This window comes from Ixodes scapularis, unplaced genomic scaffold, assembly GCF_016920785.2.
Source record: "Ixodes scapularis isolate PalLabHiFi unplaced genomic scaffold, ASM1692078v2 PGA_scaffold3__209_contigs__length_174095766, whole genome shotgun sequence".
Lineage (NCBI taxonomy): Eukaryota > Metazoa > Arthropoda > Arachnida > Ixodida > Ixodidae > Ixodes > Ixodes scapularis.
In genome coordinates, this window is record NW_024609868.1 from 125,782,328 (window position 1) to 125,795,187 (window position 12,860).

At 48.9% G+C, this 12,860-nt stretch overlaps 1 protein-coding gene across 1 annotated transcript; it reads left to right on the forward strand.

Moving 5' to 3' along the window:
• Nucleotides 1-10,341: 10,341 nt before the first annotated feature.
• Nucleotides 10,342-11,851, forward strand: LOC120842218. Its single transcript, XM_040213243.3, has one exon. It carries the CDS (start codon nt 10,369-10,371, stop codon nt 11,563-11,565), a length of 1,197 nt encoding a protein of 398 aa, XP_040069177.1. The 5' UTR covers nt 10,342-10,368; the 3' UTR covers nt 11,566-11,851.
• Nucleotides 11,852-12,860: the final 1,009 nt, after the last annotated feature.

Below are 12,860 nucleotides of genomic sequence, written 5' to 3' on the forward strand. Positions count from 1 at the left end.
TTGATTGGCGCAATGTGTCAGTCGAGCTCCAACTGAGGGTGATATGAGGCGGGGCAGCTCTGTGGTTTTACTTGTTGTTTATTCTGGTGTCTTTCGTTTTTGCGCGAAATATTGCGGATCACAACAGCTAGGCATCTTCGTCCGATGAAGCTGTGTTTTATTGATTGGCGTTTCATCGAATAGTGGACATTTCATCGAAAACCGCTTCATTGAACACCAACTCATCAAGTAGCTTGATCGAATTATGTTTCTGCTATCAAATTATTGCAGATATAATAACTACGCTCGTCATATTTTGTAAATAACGGTAGCCTTTAGCGAAAATTGTGTTGCATAGTTAGTTTCGGCCGTCAGCAAATAGTGAAAAATATCTATCTACCTATCTCTCTCTCTCTCTCTCTATATATATATATATATATATACAAAGGCAAAAATGCGTACTGTCAGAGTTACTAATTCGAAGTTTATTACGACGTTTCGAGCGGGGACCACTCTTCATCACCTAATGAAGAACGGTCCCCGCTCGAAACGTCGGAATAAACTTCGAATTAATAACTCCGACAGTGCGCATTTTTGACTTTATATATATATATATATATATATATATATATATATATATACATTTTACTAATACAATGTCTGGACATTTACACTTACCAAGTAACCATTTTCACCTGTGATTTGAGACTGTGTTGCGCTTATCCCGCTCTTATTTATTTATTTTTTGTTTCTCTTGTTTCTGGCCTTTTTAGTATAGGCTTCCACCAGCTCGCTTGCGCGTGAACTCTAATTTCAAGTGAAACAAGTTTGTAAATTAGGGTGACACTATATAGGTTTGAAATCCTATACCAATTTTATTGCCATTAGGTGAGCCACGTACGAATTTTGAAATATATCTTTTCATCCAAATAATCGATTACTAAATCGAATAGCGATTCGGACGAATTTACTACGACGGGAAGAACGAATTTGCAAATCTCATGGCAATTAGGAAATTTTAGCCATCCTTGGTTTCCGATTGGTCGCGCTCAGTAGCGGCTCCCTCCGCACAGAGTAGCCTCGAGTCAGAATTCGCGGAGTCTCTACTGACCGGCCAAAAAAGTGCGGCGCTTCAACTGCTCCCGCCCAGACGACTTGATGTATTTGTATATGCCCATGACATCGGCAGCGATCGGCGATGGAGGTTCCGTTAGCCGACGCAAGCGTCAGCGGACGTCTCATATTTCCATGCTCTCATTTAACTACAGAAACAAAAACAACAACAAAAAAATCATCCAGTTCATGTTCACTATGTTCACCACTGACAAGATAGTCGGTAGTCGACGAGTTTCCGTGCAAAGCCGATCAAAACGAGGCACCAGATCAACTTTTACGGCTGCCATCAGGAAAGATCAGGCTTGTCGCGTTCCCTCAACGTCACTCCGAATATTGTTTGTGCCCCGCGCAACATCCTCTTGTAGCAATATTTTTATTGTCCCCATGTGATTTCTTTTTTATGTTCTTACTGGTGTTTGATCATAATTCGGTCATTGAAATAGTTTTTGCTGCCGACCCTACCATTATTTTGACCCTCTGGCAGCAAAGGAATATTATGCCGGCATTACACACGAAATAAGAATGTAGACACTCCGTCCCATATCTCAAATTACATCACAATGTGTTTACACAACTGTAGTGCAGAGGTACGATGAGCAGGGTCTGAGAAAATATTAGTTTCAGTATTTTCAAAAGAGCGACGAAACAAAATAAAGAAAGGACCGCCAATCGGCAGCGCGTGCAAGCAGAGGCAGTAGTGACAGGAAGCGCGAGGTGTGTCTTTCGTACGGCCGGCATCAACTCACGCACTGTCCGAAGATGTTTTACTCGTAGGATTGCAACGCTGCGGAATGTAGGCGTGTGATTTCAGAAAGCGCGTCCTACCATTTCTACGCGCGAGTGCTCCTGCAACCCAAACATTGTATACAGTTACGTCCTCGCACCCGTGCCTTGGCCAGCCCCGTACACAACTTATGCAGTATCGAAAAGGCATAGTTCAAAATTGACGGTCCCACTTTTCCATACCGCTTCAAAACCCCATCTCGCTCAAATCACTTGGCAGCCGGACAATTTTGGCAGGGGGCCTCAAGCATAGCCTCAAGTTGAGGATTATCCGGTACATTGTCCTCCCAACAATGAACGTGGGCGCGACGCGCCAGAGGGTGAACACGTGAAAGGAGGGGCGTAAGAGTGGAGAAGGAAACTCAAGGTCGCAAGCGACGGGAAAAAGGGTTTCGAAATTGGCGCGCAGGTTTTGCAGCATTTGCTCATACCATGAGCCAGAGCATAAGTGCTCTTTTTAGCCTCGACCGCAAGGAGCAAAAGCGAACAATAATCTCCAACCCAGACGCTCACGGGGAGGGGGGGCTGCGTCGGCTTGCGCCGCCGGTTCCCGTTGAGGGCTTCTTCGCTGGCGTGCCGACTGCCGTTTCGCCGGCATCGGTCCTGTTTACCGCGGTATGTGAGTATAGTGCCCGTAACGTGAGAGCCGTGTGTCCATACGCCACTTTGCCGTTGTTGGTTTTCATCTAGCCGAGCCAGAAAACATCTCGCGACGAGTTGACCGCGCCGCGAATGACGAAGAAGAAGCAAACATGGCGACGGTTTGTGCGATTGCTTTGGTGGCTCCGGTGTTGAGTGTCTTCAACGTCCTCGTGAGAAGGTTCCCCTGCCCTTCGAAGTTATTGCAAGCACCACGAAAGATGTGGAATCATCGTCTCAACTACAAATAAGCAGGCTTTCACGAGCAACAACGGTGCCGAGCAGGCGCTCGGCACATTTGTGTCAGGCTCACGCAGCCAGCGGCACAGTTGTGTTGGTTGTGTCGTCAGATGTTCAACAACGCCGAGGTATTTTCATTTATCATTTGGAATGGCTTAAAGAGTGGGAAATTAATCTATTTCGCGGATTGTTAACGCCGAGGCGAGTGCCCTCCGTTGCAGTGCCGTCGTCGCGCAAAGTGCAGAGAAAACCGGGTGGCGATGGCGGCAATGCTCTTTGATCTTGCGCCGTCGGGTTCATGAAGTCCGGAGTAAACGTACGTACGTGCGTCTGCTGGATCAGTGTTTTGGACTTCCTCAAAACCCTTTCTCGCGGGCATTTACCTTGTGAAGCTTAGTAGCTCATTACATTTCGTCGTCGACTGCGCTCATTTGACTACGACGGACGAGCCTGCGTGATGTGAATTTCACTGCCTAAGATCCTTGGTGTGCTGTAACGAGGGCTAATAAAATATCACCGCGAACTTCTGAACAAACGAGTCGAAGTTTCGTCTGCTATCATAACTGATCGCCTGTCACAATATTAATCAGTAGCGTTCCTAGACTCCGCCCCCACAGGCACCGTGCTTCGTTGCCCGATAGTAAGTGTCTCCTGGTACCTCGTAGAATTCCAGCTCCCACTTCAAGTAAGTACCATCCTTTAGAACTGGCAATTAATAGTTTCGAACCCAGACGCTCGCAGTGTGTGTTTGTGTGTGTGTGTGGGGGGGGGGGGGGGGGGGGGGGGACGCGTGCTAACATACTTGGAGCCCTCGTTTACTCCGCTTCGCAGCGGCAGACAAGGCGCCACATTACAAAAGAAAGCTAATCCGAGCTGTCTATGTAACTAGACCCATTCGCTAGTCATTCGATGAAACGTCGTCGTCTCGCTTTCATTCGCTAAAACTGCGTTCGATCAAGTGAACGCCTCGCACTTATTTCGGCTTGGCAGAGCCGCGCTGCCGCAGAAAGGCAAGCGGATCGCGAAAATCGGTCTAAAACGTGCCACGGATGTAATGTCGTATACAAGAAGCCAACAGTCAAGCATTTGAAAGCTACAAGAAAGCGGTAGCGAAATATTTACTACGCAATGAACCCGGACTGAAACGCGGATGTCAAGGGTCAGCAGACACCGAGAACATCGGTTTTCCCTTATTTTCCTTGATCGAGATGGGTTCTCGAATGTTCACGACATCTTGCCTGTTGAAGAACGGGCCGCAGAGGCTTCTGGTGAAGACATCTTTCACGATGTGTCGGTGCATTCGGACAGCCTGCCGCATCCAGCTACCCAAAGCAACGCCGCCGACGCAGCCCCCCCTCCCTGCCTGCCAGTTCTTTCCGCGTGGTGGCGCGAGCGTAGATAAACATGGCGGCGCCCCGGAATTGGCGCGGACACTGGTCTATAGGGGGCGCCACCACCAAACAAACATGGCGGCTGGGTCGAGGTCGCGTCGGCTTGGCCGGGCCGCCTGAATGGGTGGCGCATTCAATTTAACAGATTTTCTTTTGTTTAATGCCCAATTTTATGGGTATTTGAACTGAGACGGTTAAGTGTAGCCGGTGCGCATAAACTTGCCGAGCATAGTTTTGCTTTCCCGGTGTTTTTGGTTCTTTTCATGTCAAACTTTCGTTTCGGCGACTTCGTTCAAACCCGAAACTATGGGCTCCGGAGAAACGGTAATAGACTCTAATTAGTTTTGATCATCTAAGGAAAGTGGCGATGGCTACAAAATTGTTCCACCGAGAGTAATTTTTAGCTAACTCGCATGCCTCGACCATGCGACTTATCTGTCCGCGATATTGAGTTTTGTGCGTGTCCGCGTTTCAAGAAACAGCTCCAGTCGTGTGCTCGGTCAAGAACACAGGCTGCAGGAAAATTACGAAAATTAAGCAAGCGCTTCTTGAGCCAAGGAGCATGCTAACCCGCTGGCGCTTCACTAAGCAGCTGATACTCGTATTTCAATTCAGGTTTTAGTAGCAATCGAGAAGTCATTTTGACGAATATGCGGATTATGAATTATATTACGTACTATGTCCCACTAAAGCGATATTAGTATATTCTTCGGGTTGAAATATGAACTTAGTTGACTAACTATTACGTGAACTGCTGAATAAAAGCATATTTGACAAACAGAGAGATACTACTTAAACTTAGCCAAAAAGTGCTAGCCGGTAGAACGGAGACGAATGCGGACAAACTGAGGAGAGTCTTCATCGGAGATTCACTCAGACCTCCCTGCATTGAACTTGACTTCGAATCCTGAACGGATAAAATGAGTATTTTTTTGTGTCCGGTCAACCTGAGCAATGCAGCCGTATATTGCTGCTGGCTTCGACGGGGGGTATAATATAAATATTGGAGGGCGCGATAGATCCCAATGACGTGACAGCTTCTAACTTTGCGAGACGCGTCCACCACCTTTTGAAAGCAGATAATTTCCCTCATTCATCATTTGTAGCGAGCAGGTTTTCTGAATCAAGTAATTGCAAAATTAGCCCAACTCCTTCAGTGTGGTCGTTTTCGGCGAAAAGCAGCCAAGATGAACAGCCAACGCACCGGCCGGCGTTAGTGGCTTAAACTTGAAGCTAATCGAGCACAACCAAATTCAAGAAAAGCAGCTATCGAACCTTCCCATTCACTTGACTGCAACATTGGTGTTCCCTCCAGTGAAACACTTCGTCTGTCGACCTCAGTCCACTGTTCTACATCCTTATAAAGAGACCAGTTATCAGTTACCAAGCAGTCGTCACATTGGATGTAATTAGAGACAGACAAGAAATCAAAACGTTTTTCCGTGATTCCTCCCCATCCAAAAAATTGAAAGCACGCGACCGTGTGTTGTGGAGTAAACGGGCTTTCAAACACGTGATGGAAAGAAAATATACTGAGTCTTCACCACACTAATGAACACTCAGGCAAACTTAAGAAATTTTCGGACCTTCGTCAAATTACATTGCTTGCCCCCGCGCCGACAGCACGTGTCCGCGGAAGCCATCAGAGACGCGGCGGGGCGGGGAGCGACCTGGACCGACTGGTTCCCGGTTTTCCCGCTTGGCGGCGTCCGTTTTGCTGGAGTTGCGAATATGGCTCTGGCTCATACGGACAGCCAACGCCGCCCTGGTGGTTCAACTAATGTTTTGTTCAAGATGGCCGCCGTGGTACCGCAGCCTTAAAGCGGTACGGAAACAAAAATTGAAATATTCAGATTTCGTTCGGAAATGAGTCAAGCATGACGTATAATAACCGTAAATGATAATCGCGCGTTTGTATTTTGAACGATTGGCCATATTTTTCGTTCCAAACGGTGCACTCGAGCAAGCGCTCGAAGAGAAGCGAACGGAGAGCGCGATGCGTCATGGGATATTCGGCGCAAACAAGAACAGAAAGAAAAGATTTCCCGCGTTCGTGGAGTAGCAAGGCAGGCGTGGTTATGAGCTTTGCCCTTGGTGGCGTTGTCAGCGTTGTGATGGTGTCAATAGCGTCAGCGCGTTACAACCGAGCCGCTCGACGTGCCCGTGGGGTGACGAGCGTGTGGCTGGCCCAAGGAGCACGTAGCTTCCACAACACAGTCAGCTTAGGGCTGAACGAGGTGGGGAAAGCAACTTTTGTTCGAGTTTTGGGCGACGTGCTAATCTTCTAGGGGGAGAATGGCTATGTCCGGTTGCACGAACGAGGGTCCGAGAAAGACGGGAGTCCTTCCTTTCCGTCTTCTTGAACCGTTTGGTACAATGCGCGACTTGTGAGTTGAAGAGGAAAGCTAAGAAGGAAAATGTTGAAATGCCGAAGAGCGGCGCTGCTCCGAAGGAATCTGCTACGTCACGACTACGTAGCAGTTTCCACAACGTTGCTAGACTACCTCCCAAATAGGCTCCGCATGCATCCACCAGGTGCACATTGAAGATCGTTTATTTAGCTTTAAAATTAGTTTTCTTGTGCTTTTCAACGGAAGACTGGTGTTTTTGAGGTTAGGGTGCAACATGCAACACATTAAAGCCAGAAAATGAGCGCTGAAATTTCGTTGCCCTACCCCTTTAACGTGCATCACACAGTAGTGATACACGACCGCACGCCGGTACGATGCTCATCCAGATCGAAACGGGCAGGGATGGGGTTCGAACCCAAGTCAGGTGACGACATGCATTTGAACGATCCGCCGTTTGTCTTCGACCCGTGGACATCGCCTCTGAGGGAACGATTCGCTGCCTCATCACCGTTCCAGTGGATCCGCGGACATGTGTGCCCAGATGCCGCTTCGTGTACTTAGGTGCCGCTTCAGGGGCTAAATCTGCATCCTTTGCTTTTCAGGCGCCCCTAGTTCGATCTGTGGACGCAGTTGTGTTTGCTCGAGACGGCATACGTTTGCTCGAAGCTTATGCTTCGAGCAAACATATGTCTGCGGGTAATTTCCTGCTAAAAGGCGTGACTTTTTTGCACATGCTTGGGAACTGCATTAAAAGAACCGTATTTAAGTATGGTGCAACTTAGGAGACTATATAATTCGAAACAAAATACAAGACATCCATCGACCAACGCTTCTTATCCCGACCATCCGACAAACCTTTGCGTTTTGTGACGTCACGCAGCACCCACGGATGTCAGCCATTGACACTGGCGGTATTCGGGGTGCAGTTTCGTACATAGGCTCATGAAAGGTATAATTAATAACGGGAGATCATATACCAAAATAAAAATTACGTTTGTCTACATGAAGGCTCCCTCGACGTAACGAGTGCCAGAACTTAAGTACTTCCGGTTTCGACCGGACAATCCCTGTAAGTTTTCGAACTTTTTCCTGTTCTTCAAGCTCATAAAGTTTTTAGTTAGGCTTTCGTTGCCTAGAGAGTAAGCCAAAGAAAACACTCGCCCGCAATTATTATTTTGGCAGCAGTATACACAATAAGCTTAGCAAATATTAGAAAAAAAGTTTATTTTCTTTTTAACAAAGTTGACGAATTTTAATAATAATAAATTAATATATTTACGCATGATCCAACAGCCTCCATATAAATAGAACAAAAAAAAAATCGGCGAGCTTTTTTCCGCATACGCTCAATGGCCGGTGAGGTTTTCTCCGCATCCGCCGGTTTAGCGGTGAGCTTTTCTCCGGTGAGCTTATCTCCGGTGAGCTTTTCTCCGGTGAGCTTTTCCCCGGGATTCCCCGCTTTTTGGGTGTGATAAAGAATGTTGGAAGAAATCACTCGCTAACCGACCGTTTAGGAAAAGTGCAAAAGGAATGGTGCTGGAATTTCTCGTGGACGTTACAAAGAGCGATGCTATGGTGGGGGTTGTTTTTCCTCAATCGAAGCATAAGTTCGCGAAGACGAATGATGCAGCAGCTTTTCTTTGCCGGACTTTGATGAATGAGATCTACCATAGTTACACGCTGACAAGGAAACCGCTCGGGTTCTATCTTTTCCTGGTTCTGATGAATGAGGTGGCACAAGGAGGCGAAGCGCTGCACCACGAGATGAAGAGGTCCACGGTTTCCGCTTTCATCGGTTCTCACGATTACGGGCATGCGAGTGGGGACAGGCCAATATGCACCCTTGTTCGGAAAAGGGACCGAGAACCGCAATAAGCGACGGTGGATGCGCGTCTTGCTTCCTTTCCACCTACGCGGGCAGTCGTCGTTGGAGTGAATACGCCACCTCGGGATATTTGACCCCCGAGGTATATATATATATATAGAGACAGAGAGATAAAGAAAATATAGCGTAGGATGCCGAAGACTATAAAGTAATAAAGTCGCACTTCGAAACGTTGTTGGAGTTTTAAAGCATTTAGTGAGTCGACGTTTCGGCCTGAGACAGGCCTTCTTCAAGACTGGTTGCCAGAGTTGGTTACAGGGTTGTTTTCGGTTTCCCCACCCGGGCCACGTCACCTATCAGATCACGTGTAAAAATGCCCAAGTAAAAGAGCCCAAGTGAAAAAACGCTGCTGTACTCCCCCCCACTCCGGTTGCTTTTGAAATTGGATTACAATCCAATTTCAAAAGCAACCGTGATCGCGAGCAGAGAGAATCGTATCTTATTTACAAATTTAATTCAATCCGGGCCGGTATTAATGAAGATCCAGGTATAATGTCATCAATGCATGCAATCTACCTTGATCCCCCTGTAGCGGAGTGACTGTAGCTAATTCAATTCCATTCGTTCAACCCTTTAATTTTTTCGTGTACCTTTCTGTATAACCTGTCGATGAGTCAACGGGTCATGACCTTCAACAGGCATCTTTCACCTGTTGCTCCTTGTTGAATGTTCTGGGACGGTGGTTAACACTGTTATATTTACGCTTTTTTTTTCTTATTTTTTTGCAGTAGATTTGTTTATGCTCTTCGGCCGAGCGTTTGCCTAATTTAATGCGTACGCCTTTTTTTTTTTTTTATTGCAGGTGTTTTGTCTATGCGCGTTGGCACTGATTTACTCTGTGTGCTTATTTCACCTTTTCTTTCTCTATGTAGGGTTTTTTTCTATGCGTCTGGCGTTATTAGGGCCGCCCACACTAGCGAGAAAACGCGCGTGGCACGCCGATCGCGGCAAGTAACAAAATGGCGCCGAAGCACAGTCAGCGCCACGAGCGCGTGCAGAGACACGCCCTTTATCTTCCCGCTTAACCGATTTATCGGCGCGCCGGGCGCGTTTTCTCGCTAGTGTGGGCGGCCCTATTTACTGTGTGCGCTTATTACATTCCTCCCACCTTTTTTTTTTTTTTTTTTGACTTTGCGTTTTTCCGCGGCGTGCGTTGCTGGCCATCTGGGCCGATCCAACTATGTGAACGTTACTGCGCCTTCCGCACGTGAGGTTCCTGGGGTCACGAATTCTGACGTGGCCTATGGTTTGCTCCGATGGCTGGCGGCGTCTGCTGCGGCCGTGCGTGGAGTGGGGGGGAGTACAGCAGCGTTTTTTCACTTGGGCTCTTTTACTTGGGCATTTTTACACGTGATCTGACAGGTGACGTGGCCCGGGTGGGGAAACCGAAAACAACCTTGTAACCGACTCTGGCAACCAGTCTTGAAGAAGGCCTGTCTCAGGCCGAAACGTCGACTCACTAAATGCTTTAAAACTCCAACAACGTTTCGAAGTGCGACTTTATTACTTTATATATATATATATATATTTTTTTTTTTGGCTTTCGGCGGGTTCCTGAAAACTTGGATTCTTTAATTCATTGGATTAAGTACGGTTCATTCATCTGCACATATTCGTTTATATCCCCCTCGGAGACCACGTACGATGACGTGAAGTGCCCGTGTTGTATATTCAATAACGTGGCTCTTGATTCTCGCAGATGATGATGATACCGTGTCTCTAAAAGCTCATAAACAAAGAATACTACATGTACACGGGGCGAGACAAACAGTGGGAGGATTTCTGGAGCACAAACGAGCACGTACCACGTGACACTAAGCGTCGTACCGCGTTCCACGCGGCGGCGTGTGTTTCCAGAACACCTCCGATTGGACACATTTTGTTTCTTGTGCATTAATAAGACAGGTAGGAAACGCCAGAAAGCTAAGGTGGAGTGGTGTAGTGCATTCTACTTCCGGCTTCCGAGCACTACGGTTGGAGAATCATGAGCTCCTCAGGAGCGTCGATAACGGCCCTCGCCGGCCGCGGTTCATCTGTTTCTTCGGCTAACTCGGATTATCGTATTGTTCTGCCTCCTCTGCCATCAGGAGCCATTGTGCGCAACTCTGTGCTGCTGCACGGTGACGTGAGTGCTCGTCCATACAAGATAGGCGATTTCAGGGCCGAGATGGAACGTCTTGGTGTGATCGGGCACATCGAGGCGCTCGGCGCCTATCAAATGAATCATCTCTGGATGGTGACCTTCAAGACGGAGGAAGCCAAGCTGCGCCTGGTCACCGCCAAGGAACTGGAGGTAAAGGGCAAGCGTTGCATCGTTGTGGACCCGGAGAACGCAGACGTCCGCATGAAACTGCATTGGCTCCCCTTCCACGCGTCAGACGAAACCGTCAGGAGGGCCCTAGAGCCCTTTGGGAAGGTTCAGGACCTGACGCGTGAAAAATGGAAGGCGGAAGGATTCATCGGCGTCCAGTCGACGACCAGACTGGTGCGGCTAAGCCTAAAGGAGGGCGTCACTTTAGAACGCATTCCGCACCAGTTGAGGATTGCTGGTGGCAACGTTCTGGTCGTGATTCCGGGACGTGATCCATTATGTCTACGCTGCAAAGGTACGGGACACATTCGACGAGAGTGTCGCGTACCGCGATGCGACGAATGCCATCGCTTTGGACATGAACGAGACAACTGCGTCCGTACCTACGCTACAGTGACGCAGGAAGTGGTGGCGGATGGAGATGGTGTCCTCAACATGGACGAGGAAGAGGCAGAGGAGGCCGCAAGGGACGTCGAAACTGAGGTTTCCGCCACAGTCGGTGCGAAAGAGGCCCCGGTCGATGAACTGAAAGAAGTGCACCCTCCACAGTTGCAGCCCGAGGGGGACGCCATGAAATTCGACCATGCGCAAGCGTCGAGCAGCAGCCCTGTCATATCGAGCGACGTCCAAATGTCTATATCAAAAGACGTAGAGGCCATCCAAGCTCTGGAATCAAAAGACACGAACCAGGTCAGTTTGAGCGACGACAACTCCGACCTTAGCGACGCCAGTGAAACGTGCATCATGCGGCCAGGGGAAGCATCAGCACGCTCTGAGTTCAAGTGGCACAAGAACACCACACGGAAGGAGCGCTTTAACCCGAAGCCGCGCATCCCGACGGAAGAGCGACGTCGGCCGGCCCTTCCGTAGGTCACTTCTTTTTTGTTTTTCTCTCTGCTCACTACTCATCTCTGGAAAGTGTCCTCGTCGCATGACTTTACCAGCACCCCCTTTTCCACAATATGCGAGCCCTTAAGTTTGCAACCCTCAATTGTGTAAGTCTTCTGGCGAGAAGAAGAAAGCAATGGGTGCTGGACACGATTCTGCGCGAGCGGGTTGATGTCGCTTTCTTGCAAGAGACCAAGATTGCCACAGACGGTCAAGTGGAGGAGTTGACGCGCTTTTTTGATCGTCACTTCGTCATCTTCCTGTCGAGGGCATTTGAACAGAGCGGAGGAACGGCGATAATGATTCGCAAGAAGAAAAACATCGCAATCTGCCCCGATTGGGAGGGAGACAGAAACGGACGGGTGTGCGCTGTAGAAATGCTGCACTGCGGACAGCTTCACAGGCTTGTATCTGCGTATGCACCTAATGACGCGACTGAGCGACGGGACTTTTTCAAAAATCTTCGCCAGTATCTCGACACACCTTGTCGAACGATCCTCGCTGGTGATTTTAATTGTGTGCTGGCCGAGAGGGATTGCTCAAAGCGGCTGAGAGCGGACGTCAGCCGGCTGGAACTGCGAAAACTGCTCCGCGACTTCGACCTGGTGGATGCTAAGGACAACGAGAAAACAGCCGACCCAACGTACACGCATTGGCAAGGAAATTGCCATGCTCGACTGGATCGTATTTACCTCTCGGGAGAATTTTCAGCAATGACGCCTGTGCTAGAAGTCCTACCCTTGGCGTTCTCGGACCACGCTCTGGTCACGGTAACGCTGGGCAGACCCGTGCCGCGAACCCGGAAGTCCTCTTGGTGGAGTAGCTGGAAGCTAAACGAAAGCCTCATCGAAGACGAACAACTGCGCACGCAGATAAAGGAGCTTCTCGAGGGCAAAACGGGAGGTGCGCCCATGAACGCGGTAACCTGGGAGGAGCTGAAAGAGGACGTCAAGCTCAAAGCGTTCCGGCACAGCCAGGAAAAAGCGGCGCGCGAAAGGGCGGAAAAGCGCCGCTTGATGAAGACCCTGGAAATCCTCATCGCAGAGGAAAATCGTTCCCCGGGACTCTTCAGTCAAGATATCCGCGATTGCAAAGGCAATATTCTGGAGCTTCTCGAGAAGGAGTACCGCGGTGCCATGGTCCGAAGCAGAACGCTGTTCCTCGAGAGAGATGAAGAGCCGAGCAAAATATTCAAGACGAAGGAACGCCAGCACGCTTCACGCAACAAGATCGGGAAGCTCCAAGTAGGCGACGTCGAGGTTACCCGGCAAGAGGAA

Bases quoted from the DNA above. Each gene is read 5' to 3' on its own strand.
- LOC120842218 (XM_040213243.3), top strand. From the start codon at position 10,369: ATGAGCTCCTCAGGAGCGTCGATAACGGCCCTCGCCGGCCGCGGTTCA.